This window comes from Amborella trichopoda, chromosome 13 (assembly GCF_054954075.1).
Source record: "Amborella trichopoda isolate Santa Cruz 75 chromosome 13, AtrichopodaSantaCruz75HAP2 v2.0, whole genome shotgun sequence".
Lineage (NCBI taxonomy): Eukaryota > Viridiplantae > Streptophyta > Magnoliopsida > Amborellales > Amborellaceae > Amborella > Amborella trichopoda.
Window position 1 is genome coordinate 35909677 of NC_142348.1, and position 26949 is coordinate 35936625.

The 26949-nt window shown below is 35.1% G+C and overlaps 1 protein-coding gene across 1 annotated transcript; it reads right to left on the reverse strand.

Annotated features, from left to right (window-relative positions):
• Positions 1–228: 228 nt before the first annotated feature.
• Positions 229–3058, reverse strand: LOC18446306 (PLC-like phosphodiesterases superfamily protein). The gene is made up of 8 exons (XM_006856428.4): positions 2946–3058; positions 2714–2836; positions 2461–2598; positions 2256–2354; positions 1752–2055; positions 1280–1503; positions 1116–1202; positions 229–939 (listed from the first exon to the last, which is right to left on the reverse strand). Exons 1-8 carry the CDS (start codon positions 3039–3041, stop codon positions 751–753), a joined length of 1260 nt encoding a protein of 419 aa, XP_006856490.1. The 5' UTR covers positions 3042–3058; the 3' UTR covers positions 229–750.
• Positions 3059–26949: the final 23891 nt, after the last annotated feature.

Below are 26949 nucleotides of genomic sequence, written 5' to 3' on the forward strand. Positions count from 1 at the left end.
ACATTGCTGGTGAGAGTGCTGATTAGGCAGTACAATAATTTTATATGTTTTTTCCCTACTTTTTACTCCTCTTGCCTCCCAACCTTTTTTTTTTTTTAAATTGTTTCATGGCACAAGTTCAACAGATTGTTGGGTTTTCACTATTTTCCAACAAAAGAGAAGAAAAAAGGTGTAGTTTTGAAAGAAACGGAAGGAAATGAGAAGATATCTAAAGATAATTGGATTTCCTTTTGCTTTGATTAGGTTTCCTATTGATTTGATTATCAGAAAGAAAAACAGCTAAAAAACTGCTCAGGCAGCTCAGATAGAAATGAATACAAGGCTAAAAGAGTCCTCCAAACTAACAGCCGATTTTCCTGCTCAAAGCATTCCTAGAAACATGAAACATTATCTATGAACGACAATTTGCAGGTCATAATTGTCAATCGACCACAATTCAAATTACAAATTATCACAATTTTTTAATTCAATCAATAGCCGAAAAGAACCATACTCGAATTCTCTTATCGTTTAGGGACAAGCCGGAAGTTGGCAATGGGCACCATGGTTAACAATTAAATCATGGTTATGGCAATACTTCTCACAGGATCAGGCCCCACTATCACAAACTCTTCAACTCTCGCAATTTCCTTCCTCCCTCTGTTAGTTCCTCTTAGATCACCAAAGAGAACAATATATGGAGGCAATCTTGAAGCCAGAGGAGAAAAAACCTACGTGGTTAATCATCAATAAATAGCTGCAAGTGGAAGATTACAATGATACCCCTGCTAAGAAAGAAAGAACGAACACGCCAAAATGCAAGCGATTAGAATGACTAGATGCAGAGGGAGTAGAGGCCGAAAAATTAAAGGATCCCATGATTACGGAGCCTCCCCCACTATCTGCAGGAGTTCTAACAGGTGCATGAGTGTCCTTGCAAGTTCCTTGTGGAGCACCAGCCTACAAAACATAGGGAAATATTCTTTTCATTGATCAGGAGAACTTAGTAAAATGTACTATGGGGCATATCACATTATAAATTGCAGATCCAATTTCGTATTACAACCAAGTTGATAGGGCTACCGAACATTCCTAAAGACCAGTGAGACAAATAGAATGGGAAAGCTGTTAGTAACCTGGCAGGCAGTGACTGTGGTGCACCCACATAAACTTCTGCCGTTCATTCTGTCTATGGTATCAAATACACCCCCACCATCACTCCTCTGCAAAAGAAAAAAGAAAAATGTATTAATTGGCAAGCTCTGCAAAGCATGCTTTGATTCATCACAGAGAGCAGTACCATGTAAAAGTTCACTGCAAGAAAGTTGGGCATTCTATTCCCGGCTGCCCGGTAACAGGCATTAACCATGTCAATAAGGCTAGTCGAATGTTCTTTGCAGGCTTCACTCTGGTTTGGAATTGTCGGGAAGTAGTTCTGCACGAATAGTGTTTCAGTTCTTGAATTCAGATTATGTGATTCTTTCCTATTTGCACAAGATGCAGGTGTGATTCCTCCATCTCCAGCTGCAAGTGAAAGCCATAGAATCAAAGCTTAAATAACTAAAAACCACACGAACAGGAAGATTAGATAAGTCAACTTAAAAAATCAAGTAAGAGAATTGTTTGGAGATGACAGGATGGGAGAAAGGATTCTATCTGAAACTTTTAGTCATAAGCTCTGGTGATAGATAAGTTGAAAAACCATGAGAGAAAAGCAGTTAAACTGTATATCATTTCTAGTTACAAAGAATCAGAATCAGTTTCGGGCATACACTCATTCTCCACCATATATCTCCATTGATAGGCGATCCCTTCATCTGCCTCCTTCGAAGCAACCGAAGTGAACACTAGGAGGCGCTGGTTGTTCTTTACCATATCAGTAACAGTGGGCCAATCCTCACCATTCTTAGGCATGCTGGACACGGGAAACCAGTACTTGAGCAGCCCAGCATTAGTGAAGAGATTTGTCAACCCTTTTGGAGAACGAACATAATCCTCAATAATTATGGTTACAATCTCCGATGGGTTGCTAGATAAGAAGGCTTCCACTTCTCTCAAAGTGTTAATTGCAGGTTCCTAACAAAAAGAAAGCATCTAAGATTACTCGAAAAAAGAAAAGAAAAAAAAAGAAAAAGAAAAGGGGACAGAGGAAAAGGAAAGTAAGGTATACACAGCACAAGATCTGAGTCGATCAAGAGCAGGAGCGAAAGAAGATTAACAGAATGTGGGATTAGAAAAGAAAAAATATCAATTGGAGAAGTTCTGAAGAGACTTACAAAGGCAGTGAAGTTGAAGCATTGGCCTTGGAAGGAATGGCAGAGCCAGATATCATTGTTGTAGTCATACATATCCAGCATCAAACCCCTCACACCATTCTAAATTTTCGAAACAAAAACAATTTGTTAAAACCAACATGATCTTTCATCCCCATTTTCACGTCCTTCACAATGTGTGTGTGAGAGAGAGAGAGAGAGAGCATACCAACAATTGGTTAGTGACAGAGTCTTCTTGATTGTAGAAGGTAACCCTTTGAGCTCCAGTCAGAGATGGCTCCCCAACAATGGAGAAGGCATTGTGGGTAACCAGCCATGTGTACTTGTTAAAAGCCAGCCCATTTATCTACCAACAAGAGTTAAAAAACCCAAATCATCACACTTCCAACCCAAAAACCCACGATCCAAGCGGAAAAAACACCTGAAAACTTGGAAACTCAAAGCTTGAGAGAGAATCATACAATATTTGTGACTTGTGTTGCTTGACCTCTGGTACAAACTGGCTGGTTCTTGTTCATGGCGGGGCAGTTACCACAGTAGAGACCCGACCCACAATCACTGGTTTCCGAGCAGGAATCAAGAAGCTACACATTTTTGACAGAAACCCACTTTGAAATCAAGTTCAATTCTCCAGTTTTTCTAGTGTGGGTTTGTGATTAAATGAAAAAGGTGGATTTTTAGGGAGAGAGATACCTGACAATCGCCATTGGAGCAAGCAGTGGAGAATGGGAGGAGGAGGGCGTGGTTTATCAGCAAGAAGAGCAAAGCCCACACTATGATGCTCTCCATGTTCGGAAGAGACCCACAAACGAAGATCGTGGATCGCTTTATGTATCCGACAAAGAAGAGAGAAACCAAAGCGAATGGAGAGGAGAGAGAGAGAGAGAGCATTGGTATGTATATTTTTTTTCTTTTTGTTTTTAGACCTATGTAATGTTTTTCTTATGTCCTTCTAAATCCCCACTCCATTAGCCTCTTTTTTTTTTTTAATTATCATTATATTTTATTTATTTTAATATTTTTCTTGATCATTGATTTGGATTGATCCAAATTACTAATGATGTGATCCGACTCGGATATGTGGGTAAACAATCCATCCTACCTGTCCAAGTTTTAAAACATTGTTTAGAAAAAAGAGAAAACAAAAGAGGACGAAAGAGTCAAATTGTTACTCAACTAGGACTAACCCAACTGAAAGTATACCTATAGGACCCGGACATGGACTTGGACAGACTTGGTCCACAGCCTCTCCACCCGAGCGTAACTCGAATTGATTTGAGAGGTCCACCTTACCCAAATTTGGATCCAGTTGACGCAAATGACTTGACCCAATCCATATGATAATAGTAGTAGGTTAAAGTTTTCATTAATTATTTTTTTGTCTTAGATATTGTATTATCTTAATTAAAGTTTTGCCGTATTAGATATCTAACTAACATTTAATGAATATATAAAGACACACATCAAATATATCATGGTAGGGTCCGGGTCATGTCGAGGACTAGGAACCAACCGGAATGCTACTCAAGTCCAAGATATTAGACCAAGAGCCAACCCATGGGGTCCAATGCCTAGAGCCATACCCCGATCTGGTTTGAGTCGACACGTCAGGTTGACCTGACCACAAAGATGTGAGTTAGATTAGCTAACTCACATTTTTGTCACCAAATTTTCAATAAAAGCCTAGATCCCAGTGTCTCGCCCATTTCCCTCTCTCAACCTTTCTAACAGGAGGCATGTCTAACAATGTTTGCATCAATAAATAGCCAAAAGCCTAGATCGATGTATCGTTTTTTTTAGATAAGTAGATCCATGTATCTAAATTTTTTAAATTTATCTTCAGGTTTTTAAAAACTATTGTAGACCATAAAACTAGTATAAGTAGTCACAAAATAATCTGACAACTTTATATGTCATTATTATACTTCAAAATATTTTTTAAAACTTTGAGCCCTTATGATGCACGCCACCGAATTTCAAATCAACCAATCAAAGATATCGTGACCTTTTCCAAACACAAATGTTCTTCTTACATTTTTTCTTTTTCCTTCCAGAAAATCTGTCTTTTTTTTCCTTTTCTTTTTTTGAGCAAGTTAAACTCATTTTAAAAATTCATTTTTTTCTTTTTTTCTTTTTTATTTCTTTTTTTAATTTTTTATTTCTTTTTTGTTTACAATCTTTGCCTAATGTTTTAAAAAAGCAAACTATCTCATGTCATATTTTTTGAAAATCTTATTCTTGATGTAACTCATTTATCCGCATTGTTACCCTTCCACTCCCTCTCCCTATTCTTTTCTCTTTTTCCTGAAACCTGCTTTTTGGGTTTCTTTTGACCACTTTACACCTAAGCCACCTACTAATGGGCCCTTGTCTCCCTACTCTCTCTCTCTAGCATCTCTCTTTCTCTCTCTAGAACAATAATAATGTGTAATTTATGAAGTAGTAAAGAAAATTAGGGTTTCATACAACTGCTTTTGTCACATTATTGGGCTAAGTTATTTTGAAGTTGGAGTATCTTTGGCAAGTCCCGCCCTGTGATTTTCGTACTTTTAAAGGCTTTCATTATTGTGTACCCACTTCAACTTTACCTTCAATTTGAAAGTTGTTAAGAAGACACAGTCCACATTCTTCCCACCTCGCATTCTTTTCCATAAAATAGAAGAGGGTTCAAACAAATTTGAACTTATCTTTAAAGAAAGAGGAGAATCCAAAGCTTGTGACCATAGCCAATGGCCGCAACCCTAATTTCAAAGCTTCATTTAGAGCTCTATGAATTTATTTAAATAAAATGCAACTTCATCTGTTAATTTCTTTTGATAAATGTGATAATGACTAGTAATAGATATTTGGGTCCATGAACCGGCTTACTCAGTGCAAAACAATTTGTCTGCCCTCCCCCAAATAGGGCCCTAGGGGCATTTGCTTGGCTTTAAATTTGGCACACATCGATCCGAAAAAGAAACCAATTAAAAAAAGGAAATAAGTAAAGTCTCATCTAAAAGGTCACTGAAAATTGTAGTTTTGATATCGGAAAACCTTCAAATCAATCATCTTGGCCTTAACCATAATGATTCTGAAAAAAATATTAGGATTTCAAGCCCTAAAGATAGTGTATATTGTAACACATTATCTAGACCGTCTATTTTTCCTTAAAAATATGTGTCTACGGATCCGCAAAATCTATAATATTTTTTTAGATTCAAATTTCATAATAGCTGTTAGAAATTGATTTTAGAGTCATCATGGAGATTTTCAATGTCCAAAAGGCTTTTCGAATGAGGATCTGAGGTGAGGCATTACTTTGTTTTTCATAAAGCCTAAGCTCTATGGAAACTACATACTTAGAAAAATATAAGAGCCTCCGAAATGGTTTTGTTGAACCATGTGCGTATCTGTCCGTTTCATAGGCGGCTGGATTTGGCCCTTTAAAAACTCTTTTATATTTTCTGACACATTAATGGTGGGAATGGAGGTTGGGACATTATGTCAAGGTATACACCCTCTTGACCACATATGCCCCAACCCCATTCCCTTGGCCCTTTAAAAACTCATAATCAAATTTTCTTTTAATTGCTGGTCTAGTTATGATGATGCATTTTACAATAGGATAAGAGCCCAGGCTTAATTGGTTAGCGCTTGATGATTTGCAATGCTATATCATAGGCTCAATTTTTATCAAAGGTAGGGTTCCCTCCCTACTGATTCACCCAAAAAAAAAATAGTGGCGACAAATACTGTAGCAAAGCAATGTGACATAATATTGTTTGCTTGGGAGTTTTATAACATCTAAGACTCAAGAACTACGGTGGAAACGAAATTCAAATGGTTTAGAGCTGTGTCAAATGTTTGAACTACCTCTAGCCATCTAAAGCATGGCCAAATTTCAAATGGTTTAGAGCTGTGTCAAAAGTTTGAACTACCTCTAGCCATCTAAAGCATGGCCAAATCCCCATAAAACTAAGTCCTTATACTGCAGAGGTAAGGTCCACCTCTAAATTTTGGTTGGAGATGTGGTTCGAGTGTTCGAAACCTTATGATGGCTTGAAAATATATTTTCATTCATAATTATGAAATTTAAAATTCTAAAAAGATATAAACTGAGGAGATCTATAAATACTTGAAAATAGACGGTTCCGATAACTTATTATAAGAAGCACTATTTTTAAGAATTAAAATTCTTTATTTGTTCATATATAGACATCTAGTGGTCAAGATGATCAATTAGATAGTTTTCCAACTCTTCTAGTGGATTTTTGAGGTGCACTTTACCTGAATGGTATAAAGTTTCCACCTTATATAAAAAAAAATTCTCTTTGGTTAAATAGTCCAGAAGAAAGGTTTGAGTGAACAAAGGCCCAATTTTGAACAACTCAATGTCTCAAGATAGATGTTATAATGACTGAATTAACTGAGACCATCTTCAAAAGATGGACTAACAACCCACAACCATGGTCAAAATCGTTGTGGTTCCCTACAAGCTAAAAAGACCTAGGTTCAAGCCTAGCTTGACTAGCCTATACTCAAAAGCCGGCCCAGCCTTATCGGAATGGTTTAGAGTGCAATAGGATTAGTATAAAACTAATCAAAATACTCTAAGTCAAGAAATGGTGAAGAAACTATTCCATTTAAGCTAATTTTGCCAAGGCTGATTTAGAGATTCATCAGGAGCCTGAGTTCATTAAGTTCTTGTGAAATCTCATGGGGCCTACGAAACCTCTAAACTCTTCGATTTTAGAGTTCACATGCTCCGATTTCGAATTTTATGATCAGGATCAAAATGTACATGGAACTATGGAAGACTTGGATTACAAAAATATATTGCAAGGTTTAGGTCCTAAACACATGGTTTTTGGCCTCAAATTCATGGTTGTGTCTACAAAACACAAAGACCATAGCTATAACTCTCAAACCTTATATTAGTCATATACAAGCTTTGTTTCTTGATGTAAATGCTAAAATAATATTCATATGCTTGATGGTAACATTTTATGCAGTGACATGGCATGAAAGCCTCTGTAATCTTAAGCAAATCTCAACCAAGAAGCAACAAAAGCAATCTTCTTTTCTTGGACTGTGTTCAAAATGCAAGAATGAGTATTTTGGTCCAAAAATCTAAATCCCATTTACTTGATAATTGGATAAAAGGAGATAACCCTTGGGACATATGGCCTTTTTATGGTTGGATTTGGGCTATTTGGATAAGTCCCACTACATAACTAGGGAGTTTCTTCACCCCATGTTAGGATTACATTTCTGTATAGAGGAGGGAAGGGGGTTAGGTTCTATACAGGCATCACATGCTAAGTCACATAGACAATCTACAAGGATTCTCTGTGAAAGTCAATTTTAAAGAAACCCTACTAGAAAAAGTAAAAAATAGATAGAGCATAACCACAAGCCATTTTTTGAGGGAAAGAGAGGTAATATTCGCAAAGAAGCCTTAGATTATGATAAAAGATAAAGGAATGATCCACCAAGAAAAATAGGGTACAACGAGGCTATACATGACCCCAGTGTCAAATACTTTTTATTTTCGTGTGTGAACTTCATATTAACCACATATCAAAGTCATTTTACTATGCAGAAAATGGAGTTAATGTAAATAAACAATGTATCCATAGGTTCCCTGGACCTCTTTCCCTCTAAATGAAATAGAAAGCCTTTCGTAGTGTTATTTATGCCTCAATTATGTGCCTTTTAATTCAAGTATTTAAATTGGGGCGCTTTTGATATGAACAAGTAAATCCACAGGGGAAGAGTTTGCCTTTCATTCTGTGGTTATGGGAATTGTCTTTAAGATGGCAAATACTGGGGGTATCAACACCACTCCCATTTGTCTGTGCAACAATACTGCTGCCCACAGTTATACAAGGCACACAACCCATAGTTGTAGGACCGAGATTTGTAGTGACCTTCCCTCACACTAAGGTTATCCTTAGCACTTAAGATACATTGACTCATGTGATCATCAATATCATGACTAGGACACCATGGAGGTCCCTTCTAGTGAGTTTGAAAGACAATCAACACCAGTTCATTAATCAAACCATGCTTGGGTTAGTCATGAGGCCTTCAATCGTGTGGCTTTGAGTCGAACTTATAGGAGAGGGATTCCACACTTGAGAAATGTGGCTAAGGGGTCTCCACCACTATCACAGAGCTTGAACAACCTGGGCCGGCTTTTTCATGTTATTTTCTGCGCTCCCCCAAAAAGGCTCCTCCATCCAAGGCACTATGCATTGACTGATGCACCCAGGTGGCTCAGGCAGGTTTTAGACCTTCTAACCCAAGCTTTGCCAAATGGCTGCCGGATTCGGGGATCAAAATGATGTTTATGAGCCGCAACTCACTACAATCTCCTATGCTTGACCTCATAATGGCCTTTCGGCGAGCACCAAGTCAAAATTCCTTACAAGATGAACCTAAGGGGCCAGAGACATTTTCATACCCCTTTCATGAGTTTCGGCACATAGTGCGTGCCACACTTGGACCTCAAAGTAAGGTTGTTTATGACCTACAACTTTTGATAGTGGTCTCGCAATCTTTCACTACAGCATGCCCCATTTTGACATTAAATTCCTATGAAGCAGGTTGTAATTGAGGTACTATCCACTGCCAAATATGTCTCAAGGACTAGGGTGAATTCTTAACTTTCTTGCCTATGATTTGGTAGGTTACGATGCATGGATGTGGCAGCAAAGTGAGGCCATTTCTGCCAATAAATTTTCACAGCTATCTTGCTAATGGGATGCATAAGATCTCCAAGTGTTAGTGTTTCTAAAGGCATGAGGCTAAGAAGTCCCCACCATATGGTCATGTATCCTCAATCACAGCTAAACCACAAGTTCTTGGCTCATTCTCACACTTAAGATTGGGCTGAATTCACCACAACCTTTATAAACTTCAGCTGAACAGGTTTGGTGCATGAGATATGGGAATCAAGCTTCCATGGAAGCAAGGCACGAGGTCAAGATGTCCTTTCCGAATCTAGATTACGTGAAACCAAGTCAGTTCGATTGGGTTCGAGCAACAAATCATTCGAGAAGCATCTAGTTTTAACCTTACTCTCCTTTGGTTACCTGATATGCTTTGTAAGAAATGCTCTTGGCTCGACCCACCAATGTCCATGCCTCATTGGTTGGGGGTAGCATGTCTAAGGCTCGAGGCCAGCCAAATGTTACAAAAAATGGTTAGAATCATCAAGCCCATGCTCGACATGGGCATACTCAGCAAGATGAATTGTTCACCATGGTCTCCAATCCTCTGCAAACGACGAGCTCATGCCATCTATTCATACACTTGATTTGCCCTTTACCAATTCTAAATGGGTGGCGAACAAATCATATCATCTACATGCCTTGGGGTAGCAAACATACATGTGGTAGGCCATCTTTGGTTAGATATAAGCATGGGTCTAGTATGAGGCATGCTTCAGTTCATACAGAATCACCATTAAGACTTATGCACATGAATGTTTTGAACCAAGCTTCCATCAAACATTTGCCTCCTATCTTTATTTCTATGAAAATAGGATAAGGGTTGTGTTTGGCCCCACTCAAAATCGCTAACTCATACTACGCATTTCAACAGAGTGAAACACCTTTGTTCAATCGATTACAACAATATGGTGAAGATGAGTAATAGGATTTGCTTAAGTGTGAGGATCATGATATGGGGAGGACCCAGGTTTGGTCCTAAAGGACTCTAAGACTAAAGGACTATGGTCCACGAGGACCTCTCTGAAGTCTTTGGCTCCCTATCAGCACCTGGGAGCTGCTACAAGATGGTCCACGAGGACCACTCTACACTGCAAAGTTCCTTGTAGTCTCATCACTCTCTTTAATTCCTCTTTTCGTATATGTAGCTACTTTGTTTCCTTTTTCTTTTTTTCTTTTTGGTTCAGCTACTTGCTATTTATGGACGATAATGGTTGATCCTACTTGTAAATATGGGAGAGATGGGTGGTTGATCAACAAACAAGTAAAACAATGGGGTCATGCCTCGGTGGCTGACAATGAAGCCCAAGAGCTTGCCAGGTGAAACTTCGGAGGCGCTCTTCTTGGGCGGAGCTCGTCTCAGCCGATCATCCCCTTTTGTGCCTAGTGGGTGGGTTTCAAATAAATTTTATCAACTATCCGATAATGGATGGAGATAGTTGCCCCTCATTCTCCTTAAAGTAGCCTTTTAGGAAGACTAGGCACAAGTGTCCCAAAGCGATAAAACATATTATCCTTACCCTGACTGCTATGAGAGCGATAACGGTGGTATGTCATAATGCTTTTTATCTTTTGTCATGTTTTTTAAGATCTGCTAGGGGATCTACAAAGAGAGATTAAATCTAGGCGTTTGGTACACTAGGCCCAGATTTATATACCTCGAGTATTTGAAGCATTGAGAGTATACATTTGGAAAGTGTAAGCTTTCAAGTAGGTGTGAGGGTCACCTCCCAGTTAGGACTATAGTGATTAACATACCTCACAATTGATGTGATAAACCAGGCTTTGGAGAATCCAAATGAGAATAAAACAACCCGAGTATTTAAAAGAATATTCATCATGTATGGAATAGTCGGCTCATGGGACATGAGTTCGTATCCTGACATGAGACTGTTCCATACCATGTGCACCAACAGTCGTATGGGGATGTCACTCTTCTATAATATTATCCGACTTAGAAGAGCTAGTGCACATGTACTTTGAGAGGACCCCTGTATTTGAGTAGGAACATGTTCCATAGGGGTGCATCAGTAATCCATTGAACCCCTAGTGATAGGAAGCTCTGACTCAACGAATTTGATGTGACCAAAAATGTATCCATGCTATAGATTGTACAGCTTTGGTCCATTAGGTTGGCTTGAGACACCAGTGGAACGCCATTTGGGTTAGCCCAACGGAAGACTCTGACTAGTGTTATAAGTCTAGAGATCTCATTTACTCTTGACCCAAATTAATCTAAAATTGATGAGAAAAGATATTATATTGATAAGAAAATATGTAATAATATTGAAAAATCATTTTAAAACACAAAAAATTGTTATTTGAAATTGCTTAGCCAAAATGACGATCGAAGACGAGCCATGTGGCACCCCCACACCCCTTTAGGCGCTGACGTCATGTTGATTTCATGCCCATGCGTGGGGGCATTGTTGCCTTTTATTATTTGGTTATATTATGTTTATTTAAAACATTATTTTTTACAATGTTGTGACTTAAGTGAGTTATTTTGTCACATGGTATTTTGTTCACACATGTGGTTTATTTGGCATGTGTGAAGTTATGAGATTTTGAAAATTAATTTGATTTAAATATTAATATCTACATATGATTCAACGCATATATGTGTATCATATGTGGCACCACCTTATGGGCTTGACCCATGTGAAACTTTAGTGTTGTTGAAATCCTATTGGTCGTATAATTAGATATTTTATTCACATGTATGAATGTCTCATATTACCTTTATGTTCATATCTTTGTCTTTTATTGACTCTCACAAATTATTTAAAAACCATGGGCATAAGTATAAACATGAATTTGGATTTAATGGGAAATAAAACATGAAGTTAAGGGCTTCATGGTAAAATGACTATAAACCTAGGTTTTAAGCAGTGAAGGGTGTCAAAAGGTCATTCATTGATCTTGGTGATACGATGTAGATGAGTAGCTTGGATAAAAGGCTCTCATATGTCATTGATCTAAGGCATCAATGATCAAGATCAAATCCACCTTTATGATTTAAGTATAAAAGTAACTTATAAAATCAATTATAATCCTAACTTGTGTATTCACTTCAAAGAGAGAGAGAGAGAACCCCTTTGAAAAAAACATAGCCACCCATGAGACTTATCTGCTTCCTTGAGCTTTATTTTGAAACCCTTCTACGGAGTAATCCATTATCTGTCTGATCAACCATAACTAAGGTATTGATTTTTCTTCTTATATTTCAATTCCTACCTCATTTTTATTATCAAATATTGTTATAATTCTTAATTTACAATAGCTTTATTCATTACTTGTTATTTGAAGAGTCTCAAAGCAATAGTGTAGACCATACATATGGTATGTGTAGACTAGCTTGCTTACTCCATGATCTTGAGTAGTTTCACCTTGATTTTCTTAATCTTATTTTTTTTACTGAGAATATACAACTGATGAGATGTTTATTTCATCATATTTGAGTATATGAAATAATCCATTGAGTTCCTTTTTAAATGTTGAAAAGTCGTATGGTCCCTTATGGACCACATGGTGTAGTTTCACCATAACGTCTTTATTTTTTGTAGTCTCTCTCTCAAACTTTGAAGGGATTTTTTGATACATGTCTCTCTCATAATTTGATCCCCATTAAGTATATTAAAAGTGATCTTTTTTCTCATTTGATTGATCTCCTTGAGTTATTATTATCACCTGTGTCTTAGATAATAGGACAAAATTAAGTCCTCAAAAGCTTATTTCGTGGCTCGGGCACAAGGGGTTCAAACCATGGCTTCCCCTATACATGTTTGCATGTTAATTTGATGTATTTATAATTATTAAGTGATTCATGATTGATTAAATTAAGTATGTTATGTGAATATTGAGATTGTTCCTATAATCATGTAGTATGAGCTTTAATGCGACGTTATATTGTTTGTGTGAATTGAAATCTCATTGGATTATCATGATCAAGTGTATAATGTATATAAGACATTGTGATATAAGATGATGATGAATAATGAAGATGGAATTATCATGTAATTTTGATATAATGAGGAATTTTGAGAACAAGTCATGTAATATGTCATAGAGATGTACATTGTGAGTATTTAGACATTGTATTGAGTTTAATCATATTTTTTAGTAAGGGGCTTGTAAGGGACCTATTAGAATTGAATTTTTATTATTCAAATGTGTATAAACCATGTTTGTAGGGTGGAATATATGTATTATGGTTTTGCATTGAGATATTTAAGCATTTAAATTCTTGAGTTTTAATACAATGAAATTTTTTTAAAAGACTACGTTTCTCGCTTATTGGTCTTATACCACCAACAAATGGTATCAGAGCATGGCTCTAATATGGTTCCTTAGTTCTCTTATATTGTGTATAATGTAATTTTCAAATTGCATAAACACTTGATCATGATTGTCGTGATGTATGTGTTTTGATTTTGAGAATTCATAGTGTCATTGGAATGAGAACTGTGAATGAATATTTTCCACAATTGTTGAGCTAATGGTAACGCATTCAATACTTTATGTAAGAGAATGATATTTGAGAGTATTTTGTGTTATTGAGTGTATTTTCATATGAAAAAGGTCTTATGACCATATTATATATATTTTGAAAGTTATTAACCGTTTATTAAAGTGTGTCAGATCTGAGAAGTACATTTCCAAGAACTTTATATTTTTTTCCATGGGGTATTTGATCAATCAAAATTTATGGGATTGTTTTATCCACTTTGGACCATTATTCAGTGCTATTTTCTAAATGAAATTTGTCTCATTTTGAGTGTATTTTATCTTAGAATAAGTCCCATGACAAAATTATATTTAGATTTAAAGTTATGTCCATTAAAGTAGATCATGTTCATCCTAAAAAAACAAAAAAACAGTAGATGCTATATTTAATGTGTAAGAAGGGCATAGGTACTTTATATTTATGTAATTCCACTATGAAGTATAAGTTATTGAAAGTCTTTGTGAGTTCTTAGGATATTTTAGATTAGTGTGAGTGTTATATAACCCTATATAACCCTACTAAATCGTGAGTACGAATTTTAATACCCGATACCCGAGTCTTGGTCTAGATCTGTATTACTCATGATAGTGTGTGATGAAGTTGACAACAAAACTAAAGACACATATGGATAGATGAGATAATGTACATAGTTACAAAAGAGACAAAAAAAGGGTGAAACCAAATCACGGATCGAAGACAAAGGTATTGGTACATTATGACTTGAAGGTACGACTTCTTTCTACCTTTGAACATGTTTTTAATATATTGAGAATTCATTTATTAGAAAACAATCATTTTGGTTTTTATGTTATCTTGTGAGTTATAATTGGAAGGCTTGGACTCGTCACATAAGCTATAAACTGGCTGATACTTGCATATTAAGATTTTAAATGTATAACTAGATCTATGATCTATGATTCAAATTACTGATCCTATGGATATGGCTAATTCAAGATATATAGCATGTGTAAGGATTGTACTTGTGATTGCTCGAGAATTATGAGATAAGTGGAATATTTGTTATTTGTTAGCTGCTTTATGACTTGGGAACTCATGAGATGTTTCATGAATATGACATTGGTACTAATTAATCCTTATGGTGCATCAAGCTACATTCTTCATTATTTTGAGATTTCGTAAATGATTAGACAATGTGATGCATTGTATTATCATCTTGTGAGTACTTAGTGATGCAAATGATCTCGACATAATTCTTATGTGAATAAGTGAATGTGGTATTGTGTTATAAACTGCATATGAGGATTATTACATGACATATTAGACTCATTAGTCATGAAAAAGGATTTTCATGAGATAATATTTTCCTTTATAGTAACATGTTTGTCATTATTTTAGAAATTGAGATCAATCGAACCAAAATGTATCTAGAGTATGGATTATAATAATTATGGAAATGTGATGAAAGATATTTTATCTTAAACACTTGTTTTTCTGAACGAGGATTTTTATAATTCAAATGTTTTAAACACAAGAGTATGTTAGAAACCACAAAGGGGAATCCACCACATTATGTATATTGCTACTTTGTATTGTCTTTCTATTAAAGAGTTATGACTATGCTAAACTCTATGCTCCCTCTGTTTCGGAAGATCGCCTTTAAAGATGTTCTTTAATATTATGGTATGATCATATAACAGTGTGTCATAATATTTGGAGTATCTTGTAGTCATCAATCTTTAAATAAAGTTCTTTTTGAAACTTTTAATGTTTTTTTTTAAAGTAAATTTTTTTCGAAGACATAAATTCAAGTTATTTTGAAAGACAACCTTGTTGGTTTCAATAGGAGAATCTTTAGTAAGTCTAAGTAGTAAAACCATCATAAAAGAGAGAACCTTGATATTGAGTTTAGAAAAACTCATATCTCAAATCAATTTCACTTCTGAGAAACTTGGAAGACGCATTGAATAAGAATGATTTGTAAATAAAAGCCGAAAGGAATGTTTGGCCTCGTATTTGAAATTGATCATTTTATGAACTCATGGGCTATTTTTTTCCGCAACATTGTGAGTATTATTGTTTTTAGTTAATGCCGCATTGAGAAGTCTTAAGTCACATAGAGATATGCCAATTGTAAGAGTTGTGAGGCATCTCTTTGATATACTTTTAAATTTTCAATTATTAATTATGTGACATTATGGTAATGGATCATCTCTTATCCATACATGTATTTCATGTCATGGTAATCATATGCATTTATTTTCACATGGATTATACACTAGATAACTAGTATGTGCGGCATTGGCATAAGTATGATAACACATGAATGACATGACTTTTAAATTGTGATTTGTGGTTTATGTGACATACATCAGACATAGAAAAAGTTCATGACAATTTGCTCTTGTGAGTACATATGTTTGACCGCACTTCCTTTTATTGGTTCATGACTATTAATGGTGACATTTGACCATGTTGATTGATTACGCTTATGAAGCTTACAATGGTTTATGTTTGTGCATGATGTGAGATTAAGAAAGTTAACATAGTTATTTATACTTGCTCCTTGCTTGATATGAGTATTGCTTTTATGGTAAAGAATGAATACTTAAATTGTTTCATTGTAGATAAGAATGAGAGATAGATAATCGTTTAAGAGGCTAAGTGGGAGAATATTGGCTATGTGGCCTTTCAAAGCCTTAAAACCAAGAGTTTTTCGCTCAGTGGGAGCTAGAGAGAGAGAGACTGAATCTAGGTGCTTGGCACACCAAGACCAGATTCATATACCCCAAGTATTTAAGGTATTGAGAGTATGTATTTTGAGAGTGTGAACTCTCAGGGAGGTGTGAGGGTTACCTTCTAGTCATAACTATATTGATTAGAATGCCTTACAGTTGATGTGATAAATCAGAGCTTGGATAATCCAATCGAGAATAATAGAACCCGGTTATTTAAAAGAGTATGCGTCCTGTATAGAATGGTCGGCTTATGGGTCATGAGCCCATATCTTGACATGAAACCATTCCATGGCATGTGCACCCACAGTCGTATAGAGAAGCCACTCTTCTATAGTATTATCCGACTTAAAAAGAGCCAGTGCACATATGCTTTGAGAGGACCCCTGTATTTGAGTAAGAACATGTCCCATAGGGGTGCACCAGCAATCCATTAAACCCCCGGTGATGAGAAATTCAAGCTCAGCGAATTTGATGTAGCCAATTATGTGTCCTTGCCATAGACTATGGAGCATAGGTCTGTTGGGTCGGGTTGAGACACCAGTGAAATGTCATTCGGGTTAGCCCAATGGAAGACACTGACTAATATTACAAGTCTAGAGATGTCATTTACCTTTGGCCCAAATTAATCTAAAATTGATGAGACAATATTTTATATTGATACAAAAATATGTAATAATATTGAAAAATCATTTGGAGAATTTTTGGGATTTTTAGAGAATTTTTCAGAATTTTTAAATCACCAAAACTTGAAATTGTTTGGCCAAAATGATGATCGTGGACGAGCCATGGGGATCTCACGTGGGTCCCAAGTAGCCATAAGGATGCCACATGGCACCCCCACACCCCCTTAGGTGCTGACATCATGCCATGGGTGGGGGGCATTGTTGTCTTTTGTTATTTAGTTATATTATGTTTATTTAAAATATTATGTTTCATAGTGTTGTGACTTAAGTGAGTTATTTTGTGACATGGTGGTTCATGCATGTAGTTTATTTGGCATGTATGAAGTTATGGGATTTTAAGAATTAATTTGATTTAAATATTAATATCCATATATGATTCAAAGCATGTCTGTGTATCTTATGTGACACCACCTTATAGGCTTGAACCATATGAAACTTTAGTGTTATTAAAATCCTATTGATGGTGCCATAAAATATTTTATTCACATGTGTGAATGTCCCATATTACGTTTATGTCCATGTCCTTTCTTTTATTGACTCTCACAAATTATTTAAAAATCATGGGCATATATGTAAGCATAAATTTGGATTTAATGAGAAATAAACAATGGAGTTAAGGGCTTTAAAGTAAAATAGTTATAAACCTAAGTTTTAAGGAGAGAATGGTATCAAAAACTCATTCATTGATCTTGGTGATAAGATATGGATGAGTGGCTTGGATAAAATCCTTTGATGTGTCATTGATCTAAGGCATCACGAATCAAGATCAATCCACATTTATGATCTAAGTATAAAAGTTACTTATGTGATCAATTATAACCCTAACATGTGTATTCACTTCAAAGAGAGAGAAAGAGAGAGCCCCCTTGACAAAAACGTAGCCACCCATGAGACTATCTTCTTCCTTGAGTTTTCTTTTGAAAACCTTTTATGGAGTAGTCCCTCATATTTGTGATCAAACACATACTATTGCTTCACTAAGGTATTGATTTTTCTTCTTATATTTCAATTCCTACCTCATTTCCATTATCAAAGCATGTTGTAATTCTTAATTTACAATAGCTTTTTTTATTTTTGGCCATGAAAACTTAATATTTGAAGAATCTCAAAGCAATAGTGTAATTCATACACATGATATGTGTAGACTAGCTTGCTTATTCTATGATCTTGAGTAGTTTCGCCTTGATTTTCTTGATCTTATTTTTCTAGAATTTTTACTGAGAAATCCAACTGATGAGATATTTATTTCATCATATTTGAGCATATGAAATAGTCCATTGAGTTCTTTTTTGAATATTGAAATGTTCTTGTGGTCCCTTATGGACTACATGATGTAGTCTCATCATAACTTCCTTATTTGTTGTAGTCTCTCTCTCAAACTTTGAAGGGTTGTTTTGATTCATGTATCTCTCATAATTTGATCTCCATTAAGTGAAATAAAATTGATTATTTGCTTCCCATTAGATTGATCTCCTTGGGTTATTATTATCATTTGTGACTTAAATAATGGGACAACATTAAGTTTTCAAAAGGCCCTTTCGTGGCTCGAGCACAAAGGATTCAAATCATGCCTTCCCCCATGTATGTTTGCATGTTAATTTGATGTATTTATAGTTATTGAGTAATTCATGATTGATTAAATTGAGTATATTATGTGAATATTGATATTGTTCTTATAATCATGTAATACAAGCTTTAATGCGATGTTATATTATTTATGTGCATTGAAATCTCGTTGGATTATCTTAATCAAGTATATAATGTATATGAGAAATTGTGATATGTGATGAAGATGAAGAATGAAGATGAAATTATCATGTAATTTTGATATAATGAGGAATTTTGAGTACAAGTCATGTAATATGTCATAGAGATGTACATTGTAACTATTTGTATCGAGTTTAATCGTATTTTTTAATAAGGGATTTGTAAGGGACCTATTAGGGTTGAATTTTTATTATTTAAATGTATATAAACTCTTGAGTTTTAATACAATGAAATTTTTTAAAAGATTGTGTTTCTAACCCATTTGTCTTATACCACCAACAGATAAGGCAAGCCATGGGGATTTTGGACCATATTGTATGAGCTTAATATTGGGTCCTCATATGTATATACCTAACTTAAAGATATGCCCTCAATACTTAGGTGATTTCTTGTAGGGTAGGTTTTTCAGGAGCACATTAAGAAAAATAGTCTATGTAAAAAATCCACCCAAATAAATTAACTTCCCAAATGTCAGACATGAATGAAATGGAGCATGTGACATTAAGATTTTGGGGACATTTGGCATTATGGTTCAAAAAAAATTTGTGGTATGGAACTCATCAAACTATATTAATGATGATAAATCTTGAGCTGACCAAGTGGTGTAGATATGAGCGAAGGTTTTCACGCTCCCCAATAAGTTGTCAATCCTTCTTATTTTGGAGGTATGAATTAAGGATATGGTTTGCATAAGGTTGCAACCTTAAACAATCCAATTAAGATGCACTTCTAAATTTTTTTAAAAAAATTTAGGATTGCCTGAAAATCTATAAAACTCTTAACTATAAAATTTTAAACTCCAAAAATAGTTCAAATCAAGTATATCTACACGCATATACAAATCTTGAAAATTGACGGTTTAGATAATGTGCTACAAGGGCACTATTTCTGGGACTCGAAATCTTTTTCTTTTTCATATTCATATATCTCGATGTCAAGATGATCAATTAGAACGTTTTTCAACAGTAAAACAACATTTTCCAATAGATTTTTGAGGTGCAACCTTAATTCTACATTTTAAGGTTGCAACTTTATATAAACTTTTTTCATGAATTAAATCATTGTACAAAATCTAATGTAGGGGACTCGATATTGGACTCAAGGTGATTACTGCAAGTAAGTAGATGTGTAGAAGGATCATTTGCAGCCCAACTTGAAGAATATGTTGAGTTTGATCCTTATTGCTGATGGGATGAAAGTCAGATCATCAATAAGAAAACTTCTAAAGTCACCATGGCAGCCTGTTTGATCGAAAGCGAAGTCGCCCTTTCAATTTTTCAAATGCATGAGTTTGATCCTTTCATTTTTATTTTTATTTTATTACATTTATTTTTTTTAAAATGAAATGTGGTTTGATCTAGCCTCTTCATCTCCTTTCTCAAAAATGATTCAATAAAACTTCATCAAAATTGTTCTGACATAAGGAGAAACAAGTAGAGAATGGGGAGATTTTTCTAAAGTATGTTTTTTATTTATATGACACTTGTTTATTCATCGGGGGAAAAAGTCCTTACCCTCCTTTTTTTTTATTGGGCATATAACAAACTTTGTTTTGATTCATAGGTCTTAGTTTTTCAAATAAATGAAGAGAGACCATAAGACTATTTTTTTGATTCATAGGTCCTTGTCATCATCATCATTATCATCACAATATTTTCACAATTAATTGAGACGTGCTACACGAATCATGATCTGTCATTTTGCTTTATTAAAGGTCATACCCTTAGTGAGACCATAAGTCCCCATATCTTTCCGAACTATTTTCAACTACATCCTTTTAGGCCTATCTTTTGCCCCTTTAAGTTCTTTTAGTTAAACTAACTCGCACCTCCTAATAAGTGTTGTACTTGGTTGGTGCCACACATGGCTAGCTCACCTAAGTCTACTCTCTCTCATCTTATTATCTATTGGTATCACAACTAAATTCTTCCGAATGAATTCATTTCGAATTCTATCTATTTTTGTTTTGCCACTCATCCACCTCACATCCTCATTTCGCTATACTCATTCTATGAGTATATTGTTTTTTAATCCGCTCAACATTCAGCCCCATATAGCAAAGTTGGTCTCACAATTGTCCTATAAACTGAACAAGTGGGAAATGGTTTGTGCATTATTTATTTGTTTATTTTCTCTAAGTAATAGGTTGTGCATTATATTGATCTCTCTCCCTCTCTCTTGGGAATGTGATTGTGCCCAAACTCTTTGTAAGAAAATCTTCACTCTAAGTCAATAGAAAGTAGGTGAGTTTGACATTTTCAAGGAGAGAACGAGTGATACATTAAATACATATTGAAATAAATATAACATCACTAGAAAGATAAATTTAGATATGACATCTCTAGAGATAAATTAAAGGGAAAATTACGTAAATATCTGTTATATTTCTCATTATTACGAAAATACCTGAAACTTTATGTTATTACACAGATGTCTGTTTTTCAACTTGATAACACTTTTTTTTTTAAAAAAAAGGCGAAACTTGCCATTTTAATTTCTGCTTTTGAAAAATCAATAATTTTTTTTTTTTTTTTTTTTTTTTTTTTTTTTGCGTTTTTTAATCTCTCGCTCTTTATACCCTTCACCCCACAGTTTTTTGCCCTTGCAGGTGAGATGATCATCCATTTTTTTATTACGGAGGCTTTGCCTTTTGGGAGTTGGGGTAGCCATACCCGAAAGCTTGGAGTTGCATCCCAAGCCATACCGGCTGGTGTAGCACCAAGCATTGTAGAGATTGAAGATCTTACATTTATTTATTTTTATATGGAAAATGTATATTTCATAGGAAGTTACTCATTGTAGTTTATCTTGTTGTGCATGTTATCTCTGGTTGTATTATATATACATATTAATAATAGTCAATAGATACAAGCTTTTCCTCTATCTATTTATGTGTTTGAGATGGTATCAAAGCCGAAATTCATTATTGCCCTGTTTCTGTCCATTCATGTATGTGAGAGTTTCCTTCTTCTATGATCAACCATCCTGTGGCTGTAGAAATCGATCTCTACACCATCCGAAACCAACACTATCAAGGATTTTCAAAATATTCAATGCAAGTTGATCTCTTTCAATCTTCGTAGCCATCTCGAATCTCTCTCGAAGCAAGATCGGTTTGGGCTCTTTTTCTTGCTATCATTTTTTTTATACATACGAGCCCGCATTATCTCTAAAATCCCATTGTTTTTTGTCATTTAGCTTTTTTATTTTTGTCTTCTTTTGAGATCATCTCTAAAATCAGAGATAACATACACTGGAAAATCTATCTACAACCTTGCATCATCATCTCTCTCCCTCCGATTTCTTTTTTTTCTGCTTGCACTTGTTCCTTGCGCCGTTTTGGTTCATCGGATCCATCTCTCTATAACCTTGCATCATCTCTCTCTCTCTCTCTCTCTCTCTCTCTATCTATCTACGAGTTTTTGTGTTTTTTTTTCTTGCATTTGTTCCTTGTTCTATCTTAGTTCATCAGATCCAATTGATCTTGCTCGCTCCTTCTACAAAGTATTTTCCAGTGAAAATCTATAGTTTCTCATATTAGAGTTCTTCTTACAACGGCTCGGAAATAAAAATCAGATCTTGTATTTATTCGTCTTGTTTTCTCCCTAACTTTTTAGTTTTGAGTTGTTTTTTGTTTCCTTTCTTCTTTTTGCATCTCTATATCGTTCATAAAAATCCGTTTTTTTTCCTCTCATAACTCTCTGGTTAAAAAAAAAAAAAAAAAAAAAAAAAAAAACAAAACAAAAAATAAAAAGCAAAAAAATATCCCATTGATCTTGCTTGCACTTGTTCTCCCCATGTCCTAGCCATAAAACTTGATGAGAAAAACTATTATGATTGACGATTTTATTTTAGTTTTTTGTTGAAGGAAAAGGTTGGTGGGGGTTTATTGATGGAACTGAAACACAACTTGATCTATCCACTACTAAAGAAACTCAGCAATAGAAAGTCAACAATGCAAAAATTGTTTCATAGATCCTTGGCTCTATGGATATGGACATAGGCAGACCAATGAGAGGCTTCCGCACTGCGAAAGAAATGTGGGAATATCTGAAAAACGTTTTTCAACAATCAATTCATGCAAGGTGATTCCTAACCGAGTATGATATGTTTACCTATGGATAGGGGAGAAGAACATCCAAGAATAGTATGCTGGTTTTATGAACTTGCGGACAAAATATGAATCTGTAAGTATGACGACTATCACCAGTGCTTGTTGCATAAGAAACTTAAAGGCGATAAATAATGACAGAAAGGTGATGCAGTTCTTAATTAAGTTGCACCTAGAATATGAAATCATTTGAGCAAATATTTTGAATCGTGAAACATTGCCCAATGTGAATGTCATTCTGGGTGAGTTAGTTCGTGAGGAGACGAGAAGTGTAACATAAGCCACTACTGAGCGAAAGAAAGATATATAGTCTGTTTTTGTGGCTCAACAACTTAGAGGAAAGCCATTACAAAAGAACTCATCTTTGCTGCAATGTTATTACTATAGGGAATATGGTCATATTGCTTCCCTTTGTAATTTTTTTTTTTTTATATAACTATTGCAAATGTCATTGGCATATTATCACGGAGTATAGAAATTGTCCTCAACAAAGCAACTGGGCATCAGATACAAGGAAACCTATTTACATGGCATACCAAGTTGTGAATGATGCATCAGAGGGACTAATGATAGATACAAAGTCAGAGAACCCTCCAACAAATACTATTCATGCTTCAAATACGATTGGGTCCCAGACATCAACTATGTTAGATGATGTTCAACAGTTGGTGCAAAACTTTGTGTCTACAGCTCTCTCTTCTACTTCCTCTACTATGGGCTTGTCTGATATGAATTCTTATCTATCCCCTAGTATGAATCCCCTTTGGTTTATTGACTCTGGTGCCTCTAATTAGATGACTGGAATGCATACTAGTTCATCATCTACTAAACCATACCAAGGTAATAGTCAAATTCTCACTGCTAATGTGGAGAAAATGAATATTATTGGTACTGATAATCTCTCACTTTGTGTCTCCCCTAGTGCACCTTTTGGTTTACCTAATGTTCTCTTGGTTCCTAAATTAATTGCCAATCTCATCTCCTTGGGCCAACTTGTCGATAATAGTTACAATATTCAATTTTCTCGTGATGGTTGTGTAATACAAGACCTACGTATAAAGGGAAGCAGTGTAGAATTGATCATCTGTTAGCTTTGGATTTTGAAAAACCAAACCGTGATGCTTCTTTATTTTTTCCATCGGATTTTGGTTTTTTTGTTTCTAATAAACAATAACATGTGTGGCATCAGAGACTTGGTCATCCGAATGCAAACAAATTAGATAATATTTTTCATTCTAGTTCAATTCTCAATAATGCACTTGCTTTAAATTCTGTCAATAAATCTTGTATTAGTTGTTCTTTGAAGAAAAGCATTAGTTGTCCTTTTCCTACTCAAGATAGAGCAACTACACTTTTCATCTTATTTGTAGGGATGTATAGAAGTATTTTGTTTTGTTCATTTATGATTGTGCGCGTTATAACTGGATATACTTTATACGCCAGATTTGTACACGTTATACCTGGATATACTTTATGTGCTATAAATCTGAAGTGTTCTCCTATTTCAAAATTTTTTTATCCACGGTTGCAACCCAGTTTGGTACAAAAGTAAAAATTTTACGGTCAAATTCACGGGGGGAATGCTTATCACATGATTTTCAAGAATATTTAAAAACTCATGGTATTCAATCGCAAAAAACTTGTCTCTATACTTCATAACATAATGGCATAGTTGAAATGAAAATTTATTATATCTTGGAAGTTATTAGGACCTTTATGTATGACTCTGGTATTCCTCATAGTTTTTGTGTTGAAGCAGCATCAACAATTGTTTGTCTCATAAATCACCTCCCCTCTTTAGTTTTGCATAAAGAATTTCCATATTATTCATTATTTCATGTTCATCTTGATTATTCTCTCTTGTATATTTTTTTATATCTAGTTTGTTCATCTTCCTGCACATGAAACAACAAAATTTTCTATTCAAGCAGTCACTTGTGTTTTTGCGGGTTACTGTCCCTACCAAAAGAGATTTCTGTGTTATAATCCAACAGCTCATCGCGTACGTGTTTCTCGAAATGTCGTCTTTATGGAAAGCTTCTTTTATTACTCTTCAATTACTAAATCAAAAGGGTCATCTACTTCTTTTTACCAGATTTCTCAGATGCCAACACCAAACATAAATCATCACAAATATGGGTGCATCAACAATAGGGCAAACAAAACCAATCCTTGTCTCTTCCATATCACCAACCAAAACAAGGTCAAACATCCGCCCTACCTGTAAGTGATTATCTTCCCTCTTTTTCTCATAATCCTGTTTCTTTTAATAACTTTATCCAGTTACGACATTCTTCACGTGTAACTCACCCCCCTGACTGATATGGCTTTTCCCTTGATGATTTTGACTTTTCACTACAACAGAGAGCTTTGTTTATTTCTCTTGATGTTGTTGATATTCTTTTTAAATACTTAGATCTTTGTTTACTTCCTAAATCATTGTTTGCCCATTTAAATTCAGTTGATATTCCTTCCACCTACCCGCAAGCATTGACTATATCATGCTAAAAAGAGGTCATGAATGCAGAAATAAAGGCTTTGTTGAAAAATAACACTTGAGATCTTGTACTGTGCCCTCCTCACACATTTATTATTGGACGTAAATGAGTTTTTTCTGTGAAGCTTAAATCTGATGGAGGGATTAAACAATATAAAGCACGACTAGTTGCTCAATATTACAAACATGAATATGACATAAACTATGATGAAACATTTGCTCATTTGCTAAAATGACTACTGTTTCGTATAGTAATTGCCCTCTCAGCTATTCGTCAGTGGACTATCTCTCAGATGGATGTAATAGGCATTTAAAAGAGAGAGTATATATAAGACCTCCTCCTGGGTACTACCATGACAAGTCTATGGTATGTCATTAGAAATAATCCTTGTATGGTTTAAAAGAAGCTCCAAGAACATAATTTAAACAGTTTCGACAGGCCATTGTGAATATTGGGTTGAAACAAAGTGCCCATGACTATTCATTATTTACCCACCATTGTTATTTAAGGATAACATTTTTTCTCTTATATATTAATGATATTATCATTATAGGAGACAACTTGGCAATTTACAATACTTGAAAGAGCTTCTTAATCACTCATTCAAATTGAAAGATTTGGGTCAGTTGACTTACTTTCTTGGCTTGGAGATTCATTATTATCCCAATGAATAAATAATTAACAAAAAGAAGTGCACCAATGATTTGATCAAACTGACCAACTTATTTGATGATAAATTATAAGAAGGATGATGGGGACAGACTTCCAGATCTTACTCTTTATAGACAACTGGTTGGCAGTTTATCTCACCATGACATGTTCTGCTATATCTCATGCAGTACATGTCATCAATCAATTTATTGATGAACCACGTTGCATCCACCTCTGTCCATCGTATCATTCGTTATTTATATGGTACATGCTATATATGCCTATTATTCTCCTATACATCTTCTCTCCAATTACAAGTTTATGCTGATGTAGATTTGGCATGTTGCTCAAATACTCGATGCTCGACCACTAGATGGTGTATATTTCTTGGAGACTCTCTCATATCATAAAAATGTAAGAAACAACAAACTGTGCTTAAATTTTCTGCAAAAGCCGAATACTGAACAATGTCCTCAGCTTGTAGTGAAATTACTTGGTTGAGAGGACTTTTACATGACCTCAATATTCTTCATCGATCTTCTATGCCATTGTATGTTGATAATATAAATATCATACGCATTGCCTCCAATCCAATGTTCCACGACCACACAAAGCATATAGAAGTTAATTATCATTTTATTTGTGAAAAATTCCTGGCTGGAGAAGTTACACTCCCACATATTGCCTCATAACAATAACTTGCAGATATTTTTACCAAGGCAATGACTCATGCTCATTATGATTGTCTCATTGACAAACTGATGTTGTTCAACCAACCACAGATTGAGAGGGAGTGTAGATATTGAAGATCATGCATTTATTTGTTCTTATGTGGAAAGTGTATATTTCATAGCAGTGTTTAAAAAATCGGTGATCCAATCCAGAATCGGGCGATCCGAATCGGGTATCGGCCAACCCATTCTGGATCCGTCCATAAAATGGGATTTGGCCGTTTTTTTGCTGAGATTCGCCACACCACGTGGGTACACCAACTTTATAGATTTGACTTTTTTTTTTAGTTGAAAAATCTTCAAGTAAAGCACGCAATACCATGTGGGTAACCCCCAA

Bases quoted from the DNA above. Each gene is read 5' to 3' on its own strand.
- LOC18446306 (XM_006856428.4), bottom strand. From the start codon at position 3,041: ATGGAGAGCATCATAGTGTGGGCTTTGCTCTTCTTGCTGATAAACCAC. The intron at 1,504-1,751 runs GTATGCCCGAAA...TTTCACTTGCAG, and splicing joins ATATATGGTGGAGAATGAGT to CTGGAGATGGAGGAATCACA. The intron at 1,203-1,279 runs GTACTGCTCTCT...TTTCTTTTGCAG, and splicing joins TTGCAGTGAACTTTTACATG to AGGAGTGATGGTGGGGGTGT.